This window comes from Aulonocara sp. 'chitande type north' Nkhata Bay, linkage group LG4 (assembly GCF_057382095.1).
Source record: "Aulonocara sp. 'chitande type north' Nkhata Bay isolate Kocher_YH1m ecotype deep benthic linkage group LG4, A_spYH_male_GT1.1, whole genome shotgun sequence".
Classification (NCBI taxonomy): domain Eukaryota; kingdom Metazoa; phylum Chordata; class Actinopteri; order Cichliformes; family Cichlidae; genus Aulonocara; species Aulonocara sp. 'chitande type north' Nkhata Bay.
Window position 1 is genome coordinate 21536976 of NC_141347.1, and position 22126 is coordinate 21559101.

Sequence of the window (22126 nt, forward strand, 5' to 3'; positions counted from 1 at the left end):
CCACAGAGCAGCATCCCTTCACACCCTCTAAGTCAGTCAGCTACACTTAGTCCCAAATCCCCCTTCTTTCTGCAGGAGGGATGAAGTCATGCACCGCAGGCATAGTGCAGATCCCTCCTCGCTCGCTGTGCCCTCCCCATGCCTGCCACTCAGTCAAAAAGCATATGGGCACATTGTTGTGCCAATGCCCCTCCCAGAACACCTGACTCTGTCTAGTCACGCATGGTGGGCACTGCACACACACACTTGCAGAGAGGACAGACACACCTGCTTGCGCACAAAAAACACACACACCACCATCCTTGCATGACGGGCATATCCTTGATTGTCCCCCGATGTTCCCCACTGCGAACCTCGCCACCAGCTGTGGGTAATACGCACAGTGAAGACACCCTTCAGCGTAGTGCTCCGAGACCTGACATAAACTGTGACACGTGTAGTTACTCTCTCTTTTGTTCCAGGCCCGGACTTAACTGCACAGATGACACCAACAAGCTCCGAGTTTAAGGGTTTTAATTCCCGCTGGCGAGAGCTAGGCTGAGGAATATATGCACTCTCTGGCATCGTTAGGTAGTTAAGATAAAAGCGTTCACCGCGTAGCATATGCTCAGTTCCCTGGTCCTGCATTAGCGCTGCAGTATTTACTTAATAATTTCATCCTGGGATATTGCAGCAGCAGTAGCAGCAGTTAATCTACAAAATGGGGCCTCTATGATGGCTAATTTGGTTGAAGTCAGCCCCACTCACCACCTGCGTGTGGATTAAAGGAAAAGATCGGCCTTAAAACACCGTAACAGCACTAAGAATGATCAATGGCGCTGTCACAGTTTGATGTTTCATGCATGGCCGCGCTCTTTACTGTTTTCAATGAAAATGAATCTCTTTCTGCATGTTCTGTCTTATCGCTTTAGCATTCTAAATTGGTTAGCGTTGCATATTTTTTAGCACATGTTCTACCTGACCGTCATGGTTCTTAGCTTATGAGGCATTCTTGGAAATGCATCTACAGAGCAAATTAGAAAGCACGCGAGACGTCAACCTCGCCAGTCATTAGTGAGTCATGTCTTCATTTCTCTGTCCTCTGTGACCTCAACTGTTGCTGCCGCTGTCCAGGCAGGCTGTATAGCTGCTGCTGCTGATAAGCGTATGTGAACTGTAAATGTGGCACGTTGGAGCTGTTTTAGGATTTCATGTCAGTATTTTTTGCTTGCCAGCGGATCAGTGATGCCATCCACAGAAAGACGGGCGCGCACATATATATGCACACACAGACTCTTGTGCATGCATACAAACACAAGCTGAGAGTCAGGCTTGGAAAAGAGGCAGGTAGGAAAATGGTGGTAATTATCGTTAGTTCTTTGTGATTAACCAAGTGACACACACATACACACGCACGCACTGCTGTGCTGCCCTCTGCTGTGTGGCACAAAATGGCGGTGTGTGTGTGTGTCCTAGCAGAGGCTGCGTCTGTAAGAGAGAGATGGGAATGAGGCCAGGCAGAGGAGAATGCGAAGACTTGGCTCGCAACAACTTTGTGTGGCTGTGTGAGTGTGTGTGTGTGTGAGATAACATTCAGGTGTGAGAGGGAACATTAACTAGCTCAGAGAGAGAGGTCCCAGCTGACTGCTCCATTTACAGCCCTGGTGTCACGCACACACACACACATACACACATAAACAGCACAGGCATAGATGTGTGCTCATATAAATACACAAAATCTGATGACAGAGGCGATACAGGAGACAGAATCAGGGGGAGTGTAAGAGTTTTTTTCTCCTACAGGTAGTGTGACCTTCACTCCAACTCTCCTTGCCTTCATCTGTCCATCCCTCCCTCTCTCCACGTAGCCCCGTAATTCAGCGCTCAGTTGCGTGGCAGGTAATTTGTGCGCTATTGGAGATTAAAGTTTAATTAGTGAGCGAGGAGTCATTTGGGTCTAACTTGAGTGGAATAAGACAGCAGTGTGTGCGCGCGCATGTGTGTGTGTGTCTGTGTGTCCCTCCTCATTCGCTCACCCTAACACTTCAAGGCTCATCACCAAGAGAGAAAGCGTGAGTGGGAGTAGAGGATCCAATTCCTCCTTTCATCAACGAAGAACAAAGGAAGGAGTCTTCCCCTCTTCTCTTCATCTCCTCTTCCTCCTCCTCGTCTTCCTTTCTCTCTCTTTCTCTCTCTCTTTTCCTCCCTCCCCACTCCCATGCTCAGTTGGCAGAGTTCCACAGCCATATTCACACTTCCCTGGTCCCTGGCGAGACACTCTCGCACACACATCACCTCTACTGCCACCATCACACTGCGCCAAGGAAGGGAACGAGAAAGACGAGGGCCCAACTTTGTCTCTCTCCATCTATCTCCGAGAAATGACCGATAGATCTGTCACCTGGAGTGAGAGGCGTATCACCTGAGACGTCGTGGCCAGATCACTTCTTTTCTTTTCTTTTCCAGCCTCTCTCTCTTTTCCCATCATTCAGTCTGCCATAGTCTGCTGCTGGTCTCTCCCTCAATATGTTTTCCCATCCTGCAATCTGTTTTTGTCTGTCTCTCTCCCCCACAAAGTGCTTAAACTTTGTCATCTGTCTCTCTGTTTTGCTCTTTACTATTCCTGGCCCTAATCATATGGGCAGCGAAGATGCCATATGGTCACAGACTAACATGGATGCACGTGCGCGCCGCACACTCGGGTGTCTTAAGAGCTCTCTTTGCTAATGACGCAGGAGTCTGCCTCCTTGTACCGCTGTTATTCCACTATCCTAACGCAAATCAATAGGCAGCACGGCCCCGCGATAACAATCTCTCCTCCCTGCGTCTCTCCATCCCCCTCGTCACTCCACCCGTGCCCTCCTCCCTCACATCCTCCCTCACATCTGCCTTGATCTTGCAGCTTCAATCTATCTCTCCCTCCCACTCTTCCTCTCCCTTGTCTCTATGCCCTCAGTCTCACATCCTCTTCCCTCACCACTCCACTTCCTTCTTTACATCGCTCCTTCTGATTCTTCGCCATGCGCACCTTTTCCTCTCTCCCACTTTCACACTGTGTCGCTTCTCCTCAACTCTGCGCCTCCATTCACATCACCCCACTTTACCCCCTTCACGCCACACAGCTGTCTTTTTACTTCCCCCTCTTATACTCTCGTATCATATTCCCCCTTCTTTCACTGCCTTGCTCTCATTTTCCTCACCTTTCCCCCTGCTGCTCTTCCATTTCTTCCAATATCTCCTCATTTGTGCTTTGCTCTCCCATATATTTGGGCTGCAGTGCTTCCCTCATCTCACTCTCTCTCTCTCTCTCTCTCTAACGATCCCTTCTCCTCTACCTCAATGCTTCTTCTTTTCTCTGCCCTATTGGATCAAACTCTTCTCCTTGCTCTCTGCTTTGTATCCTCCTCTCATTTCACGTATCTGCAATCGCTTTATCGGTGGCTATCCTGCTTTTAGTGTCAGGCTGTCTGTGTCTGCAGATGGAGGGAAGTATTCCCCAGTCTGGCTCTCAGGTAACAGCTGAGAGAAGGGGAAAGCAGAAGGAAAAGGAGAGCCGGTCATCAAGGACACCTTTTGGGAATTACGAGGCACAAGTACAGACATGGGTATAAAAAAATAAAATGAAATCATAAAAAATGATCCAGTAGAATGAATTCTGCCCTGTGAAACTTGAAGATGAGAGTAGATATAGATAGATATAGACAAACACACAGTCACATGCATGCACGCACATCTAGAACCCCTAGAAAGCCTGTGTCAGCCTTTAATTTCCTATTGAGCAGGTAGAGGGAGAGATGTGAGACAAAGATACTCTCTGAAAGCAACAAAACCTGGTTCATATGAGGTGGTTTGTCCCCTGTCACCAGCACTGTATTAGGTGAAGATGGAGCAGTAGATGTGACAAACCTCACCGATAAATTAAGCTTGCAAAGCAATAACGCAGCTTATTGATCATATTAAGGCAGTTCAAAGCCCTCAGTGTCACATAAATTCACTGACATTTTTTAATTGGAGCAAAATGAGAACCTCTTCTTTTTCAACCTTTCTTCAGTAACAAACTAATCTGGTAGTATTTGTCAGTACAAGCACAGAAACAGATATTACAAATGAAAATTGCACGTACCTAATTAGGCTCATTTTAAGCACAATTTGCCAAAATGAGATACAAACAGATGCATAACCTGAAGCTAAACAGGAAGGTAGACTGGCTTGCACAGCATAATATTGGTGGTTCACATCCCCCAAGTCATTATGAGGATTAAATCCTGATTTTAAGCCTGCTTGTATGGCATTTCTTCTGAAATTATGAATGCAGGAACAAGTCAAAGAATTGGCTCACCACTGAAAGCTCTCAAATATCATCCCCACATCACTCAAAAATAAAAACGAGTTACTGCTTAATACTTTGTATAAAATCGAGGCGACTGCACACAAAAAGACACTCACTCCTCTGCACTCAGTAACCCAAAGAGCAGTCTGCCCAAGTCTAACCTCAGACAAGGTCACGCACACACACTCACACACACACACACACACAACACAGGCAGGCAAATGCGCACAGACACGAAAAGCACCACCAGCAGCTGCACTGTAGCTAAAGGGCGAGAGCAGGGACAGATAGAGGACAATGGAGGACAGGGTACAACTTGGAGGTTACAGAGACAAGGAGAACAGAGAGGAAGCGTGTGCGTGTGTGTGTGTTTGCATGTGTGTGTGTGCTAGAGAGACAGCAGGAGTGACACAGCATCATCAATTAGATGAACCGAAGTGGCACAAAGAGGGAGCAGGTGCAAATCAGTGTGTGTGTGTCTGCATGTGTGAGACCAAGTGAATTTGCGTACATTTACACATGTGTGAGTGAGCGCATGTGTAAATGAGCGGAGGGACCAAAGACATGGGAGTGGAACGCATCACGAGCCCCAACCGGGATGTCACACCAGACCTGCTCCAACTCAGTTCCCTCTGCTTCAGTGGAGCACTCCACCCCATTACCTGGAAAGGATGGATGTGTGTGTGTGCGTACATGTGTGTGTAAGTGTATGTGTGTCTGTGGCAGAAAGATGTGCCTTGATGGGCCAAACCAAAATGGGTCACTGCAAAATATGAGCCGTTTCACATCTGTTTTTCAACCTCAGAAAGCAGCACATTCGCTTGAAGCGAAGGTACGTTACCTCCCTGCGCCTGCTTTTTGGGCGAGCCGAAGTGGATTTCAGCTCTCGCATATGAGAACTTACCCAACGCGCTCGTTCTTGATTGCTTTGCTTTTGTCCTCTTCTCCCGTGTATCATCTTTCTCCTGCATCGTTTCTTTCCCCTGCTCCACAATCCTCCCTTGCTGGAGGATTCTGATGGAATACCAAGTAGCTCTGCGGCCTACTTTACAGGACCCTAACTCCCTTGTGTGTGTTGTGAGTGCGTGAGAGGGAAAGGGAGATGGAGAAAGAGAAACCTGGAGACAGAAAAGCAGAGAAGTGTGTGGGCATGGGTGAGGTTACCTGCACTGTGGGAGCATGAATCCACATAGTGCTTCTTTCTCTTTATTCCTTTTATTCTGTGGCTATATCTCTCACTCAATCTGCACCCAGCAAGGTCATTTAGAGTCCACCAGACACAGACGCATATGTGCACATACACACACACACACACACACTGCAGGAATATTGCAGTCAATCAAGCCTGATCATTAAGCTCTATCCCTCTTTTACACACGAATATATTCATGCTAAGCGCTTGCACATATTAGTAAAGAGTTCCGCAAGCCAACATTGACTTTCGTTTGTTGTCGCCCACCTACACACTGACAATGACTCGCTCACACAAGAGCATAAAAACACCAGGACACGGGTAACGAGCAATCAGGTTTATTTGTCCTGATTCTTGTCACAGGGCCTCGTATCCAAGACAACCTTTGCACCAAAAACGCACAGCCTACAAATGCGTGCTTGATTGCATGTGTGTGAATGTCGCCCTCTTTCGCTCATCCCTCTCTCCTTCTCCACTCGGACTCGTCTCATCACTCCGTTACCATGTCAACAAAGCCAGGTTTAGTCCTTCAAAGGGCAACGCACGGCAGCTGCCCAACGGAGGTGACCGCGCTGAAAGACAGAGCGAAAGAAAAGATAGATGATAGGAAAAAGAGATAAAGGAGAGTTGTGCAGAGGAGCAGGAAAAGGGAGGATTCGATGATTTTTGGGTCAAGGCTATAAAAAAAAGAAGAAGATATTAAAAGAAATAGGTGTCCAGGACTTATCCTTTCACAGCCTGCATGCTCATTTTCAGCCTATTGTTCAGCAGGGAAGTGAAGCAGTTTATTAATAATGAACAAAGTGATATAAGAAGAAGTAGCAAAGTCAAATCGGAGTTGATTTGCGAAAGAGCTCACAGAGCTGACTAAATGCTGCTGATTTGAGTCTGAATCGTGTCGAATTGTTTTTCCTCTCTGTGAGGGATAAAACAATCAATATGTAGTTATCAAAGATTCAGTGCAGAACAAGGAAATCTCTGCACAACTTGTCAAAGTATCACGTACAAACTGGGAGCCCTCTACTTTTCCAGGATGCGATTAAAAGCGAAAGGCCGTCAGGTTATGGCTGCAAATAGAAAATAAATGAAAACCCTGTAAAGATATCAGTGCACATGTGCCTATGGCGCGTGAATAAGGAGAAATGTCGGCGTCATAGTCTTTAATATCTGATCACATAATATTGTATTGTTTTTATTGAAAAAAATGCACAAAACTAACATGTGACTAATCTGTGTCTGAGTGTCCTGATTTTCACTGCTGTGTACGCACTCACAAGGATTGCCTGTGTGATTGCCTCATGCCACTCAAGGTTTTCACTTCTCTGATTGGCTCTGTGGTTACTATGGTGACTGCAATCCCTATTGTTGTTGTTTATGGCCTAACACGTCCCACTGTTTAGTTGTTCCTGTCGAAAAGGTCATTGGCAATCACCAGCTTTTCGGCCAAATAAGGGAAATAGATTGACACAGATGCACATTTGGGCACCGTCCAACTGCTAATGAGCAGAACGTCTTTGTTTTCATGCCACAGACAGAGAGACAGAGGAAGAGAGAAAGAATGATATTTTATAGGCTGGTGGGATAACCTCTGCACTCTGCCTTAAGAGCCAGATAGGGATTCTGAGCCTAAACCTCCCAGTAGATTGCTGTGGTGGCTGATGCATTTCTCTCTCGCTTGCAGACAGACACATCTGCCTCGCTTTGTCTCTCTGACCTTTATTTATTCTTTCCCGCTGAACCTGAAGCGGTGTGCGTGTGTGTGTCTGCGTTTCTGCAGTCAAGAGTTTCTGCTTCGATTCTTCCAGTTCCAGGCATTTAAGTAACTTCTGTGAAGAGTGCGTGCGCTTGCTGTTCACGAGTTCACGTGTGCATGCAGACATTTGTGTCTAGAGTCATGTCTGCGAATGCCGATGAGTCATCCCCAAACCCCAGAGACAAGACGACATCTCGCACACGCATGAACTCCAATTACATCAAATGTAGACCTCAGATTAGCTGGATTCCTACGTGGAATCAAAGTCATCTCCAAGATCAACCTAAACAAGACTCACATTTAGATGATATGGAGGCATTTCAGCCTTAAAATGTTGCTGGATATGAAATTGGTTAAACAGGGAATTTGGTGACAGACTAGTTAGGCAGAGCAGTCCAAGATGGGAAGAGCAGTTCCTGATCAGTCTGATACGTTTTCACAAGAACACTTAGATGACATCTAACAGTTTTTCTTTATTTAAATGATCTGTATTTCCATTTTTTTGACATAAAATGCCACAAAATTTCTGGATCTACATCTGGATCTGAACCAACCGTCAAATTTAATCACGTAAGTTTTGGTCAAAATAGATCCCTGGTAAAATTTCCATGCAAATTGTACTGTAATTTTTAAGTGATTCAATTTTAGGTTGTTTTTGTAAAAATACACAAGAAAAATTAACTATTCATTCATTTTCTTCTAATTATCATTGAACTTCATTGAACTTCTTCAATAGTAGCAGAGGCAAGCGTAACCTCGTATGTCTACATTTGGCTGCTTTCGAACACTTACATGTAGCACACGGTGAACGCTGCATTCATACATGTGTAAAACATGAATTTCAATAGGGTGGCGTTATACTTGCGGGAAATGATGACTCCAACATGTGCAACGACTTCTCAGTAGGTGCCACTGTGCCACAATTCGTCCTACAGCACATGTAATACTAGATTTTTCTACAGTGAATACTCCAGTTTCAATAAAGACCAAAAAAAAATGCCATAACACATGAAAGAACCACATCTGTAAAAAAAAAAACCCACAAATCTGCCTCTGTTGGCTGTGTTATCTCTGGCTCCCCCTCCTGGCTGAAACTTAAATTTGGGTTTGACGTGAACATAAACTCTACACTGTCAATTAGGAGCTTTCGCCTTGTTTCCTCTAAATCGGCCCTTCAAGTTAGTCTCAAACAGGCCTCAACCACTATCTATCCATCAGTCTGCCCGTCTGTCTATAAGTGTCAGTTGCAGGTCTCCGCCCCCTTCTATGTCTCCTCCAATAATCTATGTGACTGGCTGCGGGTGAACCCCTGTGACCTCCAGCTGTGTGTCATGACAGTGGGCCACAGACAAATGTCAGAGCAGATATTGGCTTCTTCCATCTTCTAAGCGTCTCCTTTGGGAAGGAACCCACCCACACTGTCTGGGCAGACACTGCGCAGGAGAGGAGGAGAGAGGCAGAGAAGCTGTCACTCAGACTGACCACCTGTCCAGTGTGTTGAACCTGAGGTGATCGAGTTAAAGGGCAGAGCATCCACAGAGAGAGGGGGAGGGCACGCACAGGAAAGTGAAGTGTGTGTAATTAGGGAGGGGATTGCGGCGTACTGATTGGGAGCAGCAGCCGAGTGGTTTTGCTGTGTTATTTTGGAGCGTGCTGTGTTAAGCAGGGTGTTAAAGGCAGATGTGTTAGACATGAGTGTGTGTGTGTGTGTGTGTGTGTGTGTGTGTGTGTGTGTGTGTGTGTGTGTGTGTGTGTGTATAGTGCAGTGAAGAGAGGAAGGGGGTGCAGGGAGCATGGCATGTTTGGGTTATTTTCAAATGCGTTGTCAGGTTGTCGAGGAGCATGTGAGCCGAGCTTTGGCGTGCGTGGTGCTAGGTTGCGTTGTGATGATTCCGGTGGTGGTGGTGAAGTGTGACTTTTTGTGAATATCTGTGATGAGATGCGTGTATATGTTTGTCTGCGTGTGTGTGTGTGTGTGTGTGTGTGTGTGTGTGTGTGTGTGTGTGTGTGTGTGTGTGTGTGTGTGTGTGTGTGTGTGTGCGTTTCCTCCCAGGCCGCTCCACCTCCCGAGCAAACTGCCTCTGCATGCATAATTAACTGAGATGACTGGGGAGGTAAACACACAGGGAGACGTCCCATCCCTCCACTCTTTATGCCGCCATTTTTTTTGTATGCGTGTGTGTGTGTGCCTGTGTGTGTTTGTTTGTGTCAGACAGACAGAGTGCAAGGAAAAGATTTGAAGCAGAAGTGCTTCAGAGTCACAGTTGATGGAACGAGAGAGAGAGAGCTGTCTGTATCTCCCTTTGTGTGTTTGTGTGTGTGTGTAAGTGTGTATGTGTGTGCGTGCGTGCAATAGAGAAAGGAGATAAATCCCATCTCAAGCTGCCTCTGAAGATGATGCGATGAAAGCGAGGGAGAGAGAGGATAAAAAACGAATGAAGGCTGTAACCAGTCACAGCTCTGCACATTATGAACCATCCAGCGGAAAAATCCGATTCAGCCATCTCTCCCTCCCTCTCGCTCTTTCCCTTCTGTCTTTCCATCCTGAATGTGTTTTATTTGGAGACCGACGCATTCTAATACTCGAGATGGGACACTCCTGCTGTGTACGTCCTTTTAATGCATATGGAAAGTCATACACAAGGTGACTTCATGGTTTACAAATCTACAGTAACACACCAAAAAAAAAGAGAAGGCCTTGAGGGAAGCTTTCTCGATAAGAAGTGGAGAAGTGCTCCGCGGTAATCAATCACTTGTAGCAGCTCATGTTTGTGTGTGAAGCTGAAGCATTTGGCTAATTATGGACCTGCATAGTAAGTTTCCACACATCTACAATTTTGCATGCATTGGACCCCGGTGTGTATGTGCATCTATGTGTGTGTGTGTGTGTGTGTGTGTGTGTGTGTGTGTGTGTGTGTGTGTGTGTGATGTTTGCTGGAGCTCATATTTCCCAGGAGCCCAGGTTGTAAAGCCCACTCAGTCAATCATCGCTCCTCCTCTGTCCTCTGCATCCTCATCTTCCTCATCCTCAAACTTATCATTCTATCACTCTTTTCCTGCTTTTGCATCCCCCACACTCAATTCCCCCTCCCACACCCCGATTTTGCTCGGTCTCGTTGTCTTTCCCCTCTTGCTGCCATTCTCCTCTCTATTCAATGCGCGTGAGAGAAAAACAAAGAGAGAGAAAGAGAGAAAAGGAGAAGAAAGAAGGGAGAGATGATGGAATAATGGAGGAGATGAGCACCTTCCCAGCACAGATAACATTGTGTTGAGAAACGCAAGAAGACAGTCTATTTAATAAGAAGGAAGAGAGAGCAAAAGAATTTGCATGCCTCTCCGTGTGTGTGTGTGTGTGTGTGTGTGTGTGTGTGTGTGTGTGTGTGTGTGAGGGACAGTACGTGTGTTTGCTTCACCTTCATCCTCCTTTCTCTGCGCTCAAGCACCAGCAAAATCAATGTTAGCACTACCTCACTAAACAGACGCAGGTGGACTGATAGACAGCTAAACCAGGAAGATTTGGTGATCTCAGCATGCATCCTTCATTCGCTCTCCTCTCTGACCCCTACCGAGGCTGTGGCATAGCGCAACCATAAATGCAGCAGTCGGCCAACTCCACAGTGCCAGGGTTCTCTGTGGAAGATGGCTATGAAAGGAGGAGGCGCAGCACAGAGGTGGAGGAGAGACGTGCCTGGAATGTAGACACTGGCATATGCACGAGTGCATTTGGGTACAAGAGAAAAGACTGATGGAGGTGAAGTAAATTGATTGGGGAAGGCATTCCTTTGGTTTATTTGCTTCTTAGTGTGAGAGAGAGACATACACATACACACATTTGGTTAAAAGTCCAATTAATCCTTATTGAGAGTGGACTGTTGAGGAGACGAATAGAGACAGACAGACTCAAATGCAGTGTGTTTGAGGCCATCTTATTCACTGTGCTTGGTAGGCTTGGTCCTTGTCCTCTACAAGCATGTTATATAGGTCATTGTGTAAACAAGTGTCCTACTCACACACAAACACACATACACACCACCTCAACGGGAATCTGTATCTGTGTGCATTTGTGTTTGTGTATAATTAAGCAGTACCAACATCTGTACACCTACACTGTACAGCACAAACCTACGCCAATAAAATCACTCACAAACGTGCAAGAATGTACGCAACATTCGCACACAGCTTTCTCCTATCACACACGCACACACTCCGTGTTTCTGTGATGAATAATGCTACTGTGCATCTGGTGGGATGCACCACTGTCCCCGGGGTGGGTAGAATGCAGGGATATTGTGCTGAAGCTCCCCAACAAACACACATATACACTCAAACACATACACACACATTCACAGAGGCTCAGTGTTCTGTCTCCAGGTGACGCTTTTCCTTTTTTAGATCAAGAGCAAGAACACTTTCCACCCCTCCTTCCTCTTTTATATGAATGTAGGAAAGCACCTCCCCTCCTCAAAAAAAACAAAACCACAAAACAATCACCCTCCTGCACCTCTCCATCACATGCACACATACACACATTACAGGCAAACATCCCCTCATTCGCTCAGATATACCATACATAAACACTATAAAACCCCTTCTGGTGTACTGAGAGCATGCACACCAACACAGAGTGTAGCACTTCCTGCTTCCCCTTGGAGAAAATTGGAGTTTGCATCTGTGCGAGAGAAAGCAGGGAGAGGAGAGGCGGGGAGAAAAAGAGGGCTTGGATGTACCTTTCATGAAATGCTGCATCAAAAACAAGCCAGAAAATATTGCTTCACAATGCTTGTTTATGTAAGAAACTGTAGTTTCTGGAAGAGCTTGAGGAAAATAAGGAGAACAAGAAGTTTGTGGATCGTGTTTTGAGACCTGAAACGGTTACAAATAATCTCCTAAAAACGTTAAACACACATCATTGTTATTATCCCGCCTACCTGCAGTCTGTGAACATGTGCCTGGCTTCGCTTATGCACGCCTGCATCTTCACCCACACCCGTACAAACATTATTTATTTATATGATAAATAAATAGCTGATTTCAAAAGTTCAGTGCGACACCTTTCATCGTGAAAAGACTGAAAAAAAGATCCAGGAGACACACAGATATATGCACATTTCTTCACGTATGAACAACAGTTAGCAGCTGGTAGTATTCTAAGAAATCTACAACACAGTTATTGTTGTGTAATCATCAGTGATGGGAATAACGGCATTACAAATAACGGCGTTTCTTTTTTCAGTAATGAGTAATCTAACTAATTACTATTCCTATCGTTACAACGCCGTTACCGTTACTAACAAGAAAATGCGGTCCGTTACTATTTTTCAACAAACAGACAGCTGAAGCTGTGTTCAGCTTACCGCACCTTATATATATATATATATATATATGCACGGAAGTAGCTGTACAGCTTTAAGCAGCTGCGCGCGCTCCCGCGGACCAATCACTTTCTGGTAGACAAATCACTTTTGGCCCCACTTTTGGCTAGGGGGGAAACAATCGCATGAGTGCTGCTGTTTGACTGAGGACGAATATAGTAGTCGTGGTAAGCCAATAACATGACCACTTCAAGATGACAAAACAACAAGGTGATATATATCAGTTTTTAAATTGTGTTGATAGGCCACGTAAAACCAGAGTCATGATAAACAATATACGCGCGTTTTTTCCTCAATATTGTCATCATGTTTGCTGTCTAAGGACAGCGCTAGCAAGCACTCTCTGCTTATGACCAAAAAATAAAACAAAACAAAACAAAACAAAACAAAACAAAAAAACGCCCGTTCTGTTAAGTGACGGCTGTGTGCAGACAGGAATAGGACCCAAGGTGCAGACTCCAGAGACAAACTTAAACCGAAACAGCTTTAATGCTGAACTCAAATATAACATAACTGGAAAAAATCTAAATAAACTAACACCGGTGGACTGACAAAACACACAGCAACATAAACAGTAGATCGCGACACGGACATAGAGAAACACAGGGCTTAAATACACAGAGGGAGCAATCAGGGAATGAGTAACAGGAGGGAAACACAGCTGGGGCAAATCAGGCCTAACGAGACCAAGGAAGCAAAACCAGACACATTAACATGAGACATGGACTTTCAAAGTAAAACAGGAAACATAACAGAGACTGAAAAAAAGACACAGACTCACATGCAGTCACTACAACAGAGGGAACAGAGACGTGGGACCAGGGCAGACAGGGGAGACAGCAACTAAGGATTACACAGACAGAAAACCAGAACACTAAAACTCTAACCAAACCCCACCCAGAGAACCTTAACTAAGAATAATCCTAAAACCCGTAAAGCAAAGCTAGAATATAATGAAATAACAAAATCAAAGAACCAAAAACACAAAACACTGGGTCAACGACCCAGGGACCCTAACACGTTCGTGTTGGTGGAAAAATGCACCATGTCGACCAATCAAAAAATGATATGGCGACATGACATTTGGTTGTTTAGGGAAGAGGGGGAAGTTTTAGGAGTGACGGTGAGAGAGAGAGAGAGAGAGAGAGAGAGAGAGAGAGAGAGAGCAAGTTTTGAGATGTGAGAGATTTGTGACGTTTAGCATGTTTGGAGTGTGTAGTTCATGTGTTGTCTTGTGTAGTTAGTGTGTAGTGTTGTGGATAGTTTTGTGTTGTGTGTCAGAACAATGAGGTGACTGTTGTCTCCAGGTAGAAAACAGGAGTGATGCACCTGCTGCTGTCAGACCTGCAGGTATCAGGCTGTGATGTTCTCCTTTATAGTGGACAGAATTTTTTTTTTTTTTTGGAGTGGCACAAATAATTTGGCATCTTATAAAATGCAGAACAGCTGATTGTTCTGTAAATAGTTTGAAATGGTTATAAAAAAAAAAGAGTGAAAGGTAAATGGCTGCAAATAACTTGCTGTGTGCAAAACTTGTGCATATGATTTTAAAATTCACAATTTATATTTGCATTTAAGGTTATGAAATATGATTCAATGAACATGTTTGTGGTTGTTTCAGTGAAAATATCACTTTTTTTATCGGATTTGATGTTTTTGTCTGATTTTAGATCAGTTGTGTTAATACAGTATATCAAAATGAAAACATAACTGTAAATTCAGACACGTGAGGTTGTGCTAAAAAGAATGATACCAAACAAGGCAAAGTAAATAGTTGTTAAAGGTTAAATGTCGAGGTAAAATCAAAAGTGGTTAAAATGGCCAATTATACCCTGGACCCCAGAGGCAAGTAACGCAATAGTTACTTTTCAACGAATTAATTACTTTTAGAATCTGGTAACTCAGTTACTAACTCAGTTACTTTTTTGAAGAAGTAACTAGTAACTATAATTATTTACTTTTTCAAAGTAACTTGCCCAACACTGGTAATCATGTTATGATGATGAAGTGAATATATTTAAGGAGTGAACGGTGCATGTACCTGTGTCTGTGTGTCTGAATGTTTGTGAGCCGGAGTACAAAAACTGTCATCATTAGTTTCTCATAGAAAGGGAGAACTTTCCTTTGACTCCAGGTGAAAGTAAAAATAGATTTAGACACTGAATATCAAAGGAGAAGATGCAGAATAGCTGAACTCCAGGCTCAGCAGCACTAACCCTCATCATTTCTTCTTTTTCTCACTTTTCCCTCTCTCCCTGCCTCCAGAACCCCCAACCCCCCCTTTCCCCTTTCCCGTCTCACCTCACCTCCCCCTCCCTGCTCTGGCTACAGACGGAGAACGTTATGCAGTCCTTCCGTGAGCGCAGCGGTGGTTACCACAGCAACCAACCCTGCTACCAGCAGGAGCCCCATGAATTATCCCGCCTGGAGACCTACCGGCAACACCCGCATCATCCCCATCCACAACACCCGCACCCAGGACCCGGTCCACATCCAGGCCCAGGCCCGGGGCACACCAGGTCAGGCTACGAGGCACATTCCTTGGCAAACCCGACAAGCATGCCGACAACTGGAGGACCAGGAATTGGAGGCGGACCTAAGGACTGTTACAGCCAGCAAGCCTACGCTGGTTACCCAGGAAATGGCGGAGGAAATGGGAGTGGAAATGGGGGCTCAGCACCCTCACAAGCAAAGAAATCATTCAGAGGAAGCAAAGTGCCCCCACCTAATCCCAGTCAGCACCTGCAGGGTCCCGGGGGCTACAGTAATCACATGGGCCCAGGAACTTATTCAGCCCAATATATGAGCGAGGGCCACCTCCAGCAGAAGTGGGAGGACCCAGCGCAGTTAGCACAGTATGAGCAGGAAATGGTTGGACGTTTGGAGTCTAGTGGTACTCCTGCACCTAGTTCCTCCCAGTACATGGAGCAGAATATGCTGGGCCACTCCCAGACCCAGTGCCACCAGCCCTCTACCCCTATCTATACTAGCCCCCACCACCAGCCCCATCCTCCCAACCCTTCCCCTTCACCTCTCATGTATCCCCAGAGTCACCTACACTACCCGCAGCACTCACCCTCTCCATCTACATACATGGAAAAGTGCAGCCCTATGCCCCACTGTTACAAAGGGTACAACTTGCCTCCAGGTTCTCAGTATGGCAGACAAATGAGCAGCCATGGCAATCTGAAGCAGGGGGCCTACAGGTCGAGCCAAAACAGTTACGGATATCAGCAGCCTCCCTCAAGAGGTTACGAGCAGCAGCCCATGACCAACCCCCAGGAACCCCATCCAAAATACCAACACTATAGCCAAGCCCAACAAAACTACTGTCTCTCAGAGTTGCCTGTCAGGTCCCCAGAACAGTATTATCAGACTTGTAGCCCCTCCTCGAGCCACTCCCCAGCCCGATCTGTGGGGCGTTCCCCTTCATACAGTTCCACCCCTTCACCGTTAATGACCAATCCAGAGTCATTCCAGTATAGCCAGCCACCTATGACCCCTGGAGCAGCCTCCTCCTCTTCATCATCTTCAGCTGGCATGCAGGAACAAGCCAGTGCCAACACTATGTTGATGCCCCCACGCTCACACCCCTCACCCAGCATACCGCACAGCTATTCCACAACACCGCAGGTCCCCACAATGAAAGAACGCTTCTCAGAGAAGCTATTGTCAAACCCCAGCTTGTGGAGTCTGAATGCTCTCACCTCTCAGGTGGAGAGCATCTCTAATAATGTACAGCAGCTCCTGCTTTCAGAGGCCCTGGTTGCAAACAAAAAAGGCAGTAAGCGCAGCAGTGGCGGGAGCAACAGCAGTGCTGGAAGTGCAGTATCATCCAAAAAGGGTGAGGAATACAAAAGTCCTCCATATCCAGACAGTGGTGGCAGTGTGGGTGGGGGACCTATACAGGATGCTTACTGTACCCCACAGCATCAACCGCTGCCCATGGAAATCCATGAGGGTGGCTACTCCAGCAGCAGCGATGAACCGCTGGACAGGGGCTACTACTACTTTGGCCAGGGCAGAAGTCCAGCCCAGGCCCATAACAACACACAGCTCAGCGTCGACACAGCCTCTTCATGCTCCATGGCATCTCCCGATGACATGTCTACCAGGTCTGGCGACTCAGGTCTGCACAACCTCACCCCTGACCCTGCTAGATGTCAATCAGGGCAGGGAGGAGATGGCATGAGCACTCCAGTGAAGAGCATTAGTGACGAGAGATCTCCAACAAGCATTACAATCCCCAGTCCCATGAAGCAAGAACAAGATTCTCCCTCTGATATGCAGCACATCAATGAGCCTGTCAAAGAGAATTTCGAAGAATCGGCCTGGACAGAGAAATCTTCTGATAAAGAAGAATTGACAACAGAGAAGACGCCTGACCACAAGAGTGAGAGAGATGTGGACACGACAAAATGTGGAAAGAAGCTAGAAAAATGGTCAGATGAAGAGAAATGTCCAGATGTTTACAGCAAAATAAACAAAGAGGGGACAGGAAAAGCCTACTGCTATGAGGAGACAGTGTACCAGACTAAATATGAACCTAATGCAGGAGACTCGGTTGAACAGTCACCGGCAGCTCTGTCTGATTCCAGCCACAAAGATCATTTTGGCCAGGAGATGAAATCAGAGACATACAAATCTGAGTCTCCAACTGCATCTGAGAGCTCAGTGAAAACATTGCCATTCATTTCCAGGGGTGACCTTGAGCAGGATCAATACTCCACAGGGAAGGAGGACAGCTCAGAAAACACGTCTCCAACTCCTCAAGTTGAGGCCTTGGAAGACCGTGTCTCAGACAAGAGAGACACAAGAGACCTGGACAATGAAGGAGAGGGTGAAGAGGAAGAGAGAGAAAAGGAGAAAACCAATGCAGAGGAACAAAAAGAAACAGAGAAACAAGAGAAATGTTCCCTTTCACCACCTCTGTCTGTAGAGGTGAGGGAGGAACTGGGGAAGGGTGGGGAATTGACCGAGTCATTGAAAGAGGAGCACATGAATAAAAGAGATGAATTAGAAAAGATGTCTGGGGATATTGGCAGCAAGACAGAAAGCCAGACTGCTGAGCTCCATTCTGACAAGGAGTTTGCAGGGGGACCTGCCCATCCAAACTCAGCAGCAGTAACGGCCGCAGCAGATGCCTCTGAAATGGAGTCAGCAATTGGTGACACTGCCCCTCAGCCTCAGTCTGCTATGCCAGTCTTCTCTGCTCTCAATGACAAGTCAACACCTCCATCTCAGGCCAGGGATCATATTGATCACAGTGATGCTAAAGTGCTGGAGCCAGACTCTCCTCAGCTACCAGGGAAGTCAATACTTCCCTCAGCCCCCTCCTGGGCAGACACTCCACCTTCCCCGAAAAAAGGTGACGAGGACATGGAACCAGGCATCAGCTGTTCCAGCGCTGTAACCCCTTTGGCCAAACCAGAACCTGTGGCTCCATCTGCTCAGCCGAGGGCATTTGGACGTAAGCATGCCAGGGGCAGAAGAAGAATCATGCATTCAGGTGTGGGAATCAGGCAACAGCTAAGCTTGGAGAGGGAGGGGGAAAAGGAAGAGGAAGGAGGCCACTCACACACACAGAAAACAAGCATGCCTCCAAGCAAAACCGAGCTATTCTCAGATCAAATGGATCTAGCCCATCAGGAATCTATTGTGAGTCAGACTCCCAAAATGCTAAGTGATGGTTTTCGTTCACGAATGTGCACACGCTCATTCAACGCACAAGATTTGCCACCTAAAGCCGAACCTCATGTAAAAAGAAAACCAGGCCCAAAGCCAGGTTCAAAGCCTGGGCCAAAACCAGGGCCAAAACCTGGTGTAAAGCCAGGGTCAAAACCAGGTGCAAAACAAGGGCCTAAACTAGCCCAAAAACCTGGCCCAAAACCAGGGCTAAAACCAGGACCAAAACAGGGACCAAAACCTCTGCCAAATGAACCAGAACTGCCACCGAAAATTGAGACTCCTATAAAACGAAAACCAGGACCCAAACCAGGTTCAAAGCCTGGACCAAAACCTGGGTCAAAACCTGGATTAAAACCAGGACCAAAACCTGGTCCAAAACCAGCTCTCAAGCCAGGTGCAAAACCAGGACCTAAGCCTGGACCCAAGTCTCCAGGCATTTTGTCCCACACTGACACTGCACCCATCAAGGCCCCAGTGGGCCGGCCCAAAGGTTCACTTGCTAAACCTAAATTGTTGCAGCAGGAAGAAACCACTCAGCCTTTCGTGGGGCCGCAAAGCAGGAGTAGGAAGAGCCTGAAATCTACAATATCACAAGTAAACCAGGGAGCAACACAAGAGGAGCAACAAGCACACCATGAGCTAAAGACGCCAGAGAACGAGAGCAAAAATATGGTTTTGAGATCCAGGAAGCCCTCCCAGGAAAAACTGTCAAAAGAAAAAGAAAAAAATATGGGTGAAGATATTCTCACAGAGACAGTCACAGAATTTAAAGCCAGCGATGTTTCTCTTAAAGAAGAAGAGCTCATAACTGTGGAGCAAATGCTCTCCCCCATTCAGACTGCAGTCACAGATAATGAAGTTACAGGAGACCCACCCACACCACACATGCCACCTGAGCAATCTGAGGAAAAGATCCCTCTTCCACTAAAACGGAAACCTACTTCAGAACTTTCTACACCATTAAAAAGAAAGAGGGGTCCAAAACCCAAACCAAAAACGTTACCGCCTCAGCCCGCCCTGGTGGAACAGGCCATCCAAACACCTAAAGAGAAGGTCACACGTGGCCCACGAAGAAAGCGAGGGCCGCCTAAGAAAGAACCTGTGGTCACTCCCATAACCAAAGACATTCTGGCCAACACCAGTGGACCTGACATCACTAGTGACCCGCCTGTGGTGCCTCCTCAGTGCCCCACTAAAACAAAAGTTCTCCCACCACGCAAAGGCAGAGGACAGAAATATGAGGCCATGGTGCAGAAGATTACATCTCCTAGCTCAAAGAAACACCTCCCAATCCCCCAGCTAGACAGCAGTCTGACTGATGACATGACAACCAAGGCTTTGCCTGAGCGTATCTTAAAGGAAGGTGAGACGTCTATTGTGACGAACAGCACTGAGGTGATAGAGTCTCAACAAGATGGAGAGAAGCAACTTGAGGTGGGAGAGAGGAAAGTGGAGGTGACACAAGACAGAGAAAAGCAAGACATGAGTCCAGAGGCACCAACACTAGAGGGGGTGAGACAAGGGCTGGAAGAAGAGGTTGTAAATAAAAATGAAGCAACACAGGAAGATATTAAACCAGGGACAGAGCAGGATGTTCTAGCTGATAATGTCTGGAGTTCAGAGGCCGCAGTAGAAGGCAGCGCTCCAGGTGAGTGGATACCGGAGGCCTCAGAAGGCGTATCTACAGCTGCCGCCAAGTCTGTGAGGACTAAAAGGAAGCGATGGGCCATGGTGGAGAGTACAGATGCCTCAGTGGTAGCCTTGGAAGCAGGGAGTCTAATAGTTACAACACCAAGACTAGCAAAGCAAAGGGCCATCAAAAACAACCATGAGATGCACCTGAAACAAAGGAGGAAGAAAAGAAAAGGCCAGTCCTCTTCAGAGGAAACAGATTTAGTTGAGGAGGCTAACACTGAAACAGACGAGCAACAGGAGAGTGTGGAGGACAAGGTCAACCCCACAGAGCCCACAGTACCTCTGCCAATCAGCACAGGTGACATCATAGAAACTCCCCAGGTTACCAGTACAGACCTCATCCATAAACCTCGAAGAGGCAGAAAACCATCAGCAAGCCCAGCTAAAAGGAAAAGAAGCAAAGCCTCAACAGAGCCGATTCCTGGCAAGCCAATTAAGATCCACAAAAAGCCCGGGCCAAAACCCGGGATGAAAGATGCCATCGAGGTAATTGAGGCAGTAGTGAGGGCAGCAGGATGTGAACAGGAGGAAAAAGAGGAGAAAGAAAGACAAGAAAGGGAAAGAAGGGAAAAAGGAATCACAGAAAACGAGGAGACGTGTGTTATCGGTCCTGTAGTGACAGTATCAGAAAAACAGACCGAGACCATTTCTGTGAAGAGGATCAGGCGTAGATGGATCCATCAAAGGTCTAAACTGTCTTTCTATCCTTATGTACGGATTAACAACTCAAGAGACTTTTCTTCCTGGTGTGCCATAGTCAACAAGGCGGAGGATGCGGTCGTATTTCAGAGACGCAGAAAAAAGGGCATCCTCAGAATGAGGAATCCTTTCACAGTTGCAAAGGTAGTGCCACACACTGCTGCCATGCTGCAGGGACCCACAATAAATAAAGATCTCGTTGGGAGGTGTCTGACATGTTGCCTGTGTGGGAAACCGGCAAACTACAAAGACTTAGGTGATTTATGTGGACCTTACTACACAGAGGACGGGGTTCCACGGAAAATCTTGACGATTACACACACAGAAGCCTTCAGGGAAGAGTTGGACAAGACCAACGACGACAACAGCGGCAGCAGCGAAGAACCGGGCAACTCCTCAAAGAGTGAGACTGAGGGCACCCCAGAAACGGAAGGAAATACAGAAGCAACCGCTCAAGAGGGAAGTGTTAGCAGTAGCAGCAGCAGGCATCACTGGCGTTTTCGACGGGCAGAAAGAATGGAAAGACCGGGTCGGGAAGGTGGCCTACGAAGGTTAACTCTCCGAGAGAGGTTCAAGAGGATGAAGCAGCTACAGGCCGTCAACACAGGAGCCCCCACGGGCCAAGAGGGCAATGAAAGCTTGTTCCAAAGGCTACAAATGGAGGCAGAGGCTAAGGAGCACTGGGCCCATGAAAACTGTGCCATCTGGACCAAGGGGATAATTATGGTAGCTGGAAGGCTATACGGACTGAAGGAGGCAGCCAACACCTCAGCCCAAACGGTACGACAGCAGTTATCATCAGTGAATCTTAGACCAATCTGACATGTGTTTGGATGCTAAGAAATATCTTTCAGAATTACTGAAAACTTTTAACATTTTCCCCTCTTTTCTCTCCCTTTCTGAATGTGCCTCTGTTGGTCAAACTGTTTGTTTCTTTACTGGTCTTGATCCATATGTCCATCTGTCTTACTAACCCCAGAGCTGCTACAAGTGCCAGATTGTGGGGGCGTCCCTCAGCTGCTGTTGGAGAGGCTGCTCTCATAAATACCACTATGTCTGCGCCAAAGAGATAGGTAAGAGACCACAGCGAGAGAGGGAGGGAGCAACAGGGGGATAAAAAGACAAGAAAAAGCTAAGAAGAGAAGGGAGAAATGAGGAGGGAAATTGGGAATGTGAATGATGAGAGGCCAATTGGGAGGGAACAATTGCAGAAAAATAGGTGGGAAAAATGAAAAGAGAGTGCAGGGGAAGTGGTTGTGGTTAAATGAGAGTGAGAGGGGGGGAAATGCATCAAGGAGTAGCATTATTGAGTGCGAGAAGAGATGTCTGAGAGTGTTAGGGCAGAGCAGAAGAGGAAAAGAGAGAGGGAATGAAGAAGGGAGCTTTGAATACAGGGAATGATGAGAGGAAAGTGGAAC

At 46.6% G+C, this 22126-nt stretch overlaps 1 protein-coding gene across 1 annotated transcript in view; it reads left to right on the plus strand.

The window, feature by feature from the left end:
- The window catches only part of rai1 (retinoic acid induced 1), a 52640-nt gene that overhangs the window by 27118 nt on the left and 3396 nt on the right, over nt 1-22126 (plus strand). Inside the window, exons 2-3 of the mRNA XM_086289090.1 lie at nt 14892-21488; nt 21688-21781. Of these exons, the coding sequence (XP_086145216.1) occupies nt 14970-21488; nt 21688-21781 (6613 nt within the window). The 5' untranslated portion in view covers nt 14892-14969. The remainder of the gene's footprint in view (nt 1-14891; nt 21489-21687; nt 21782-22126) is intronic.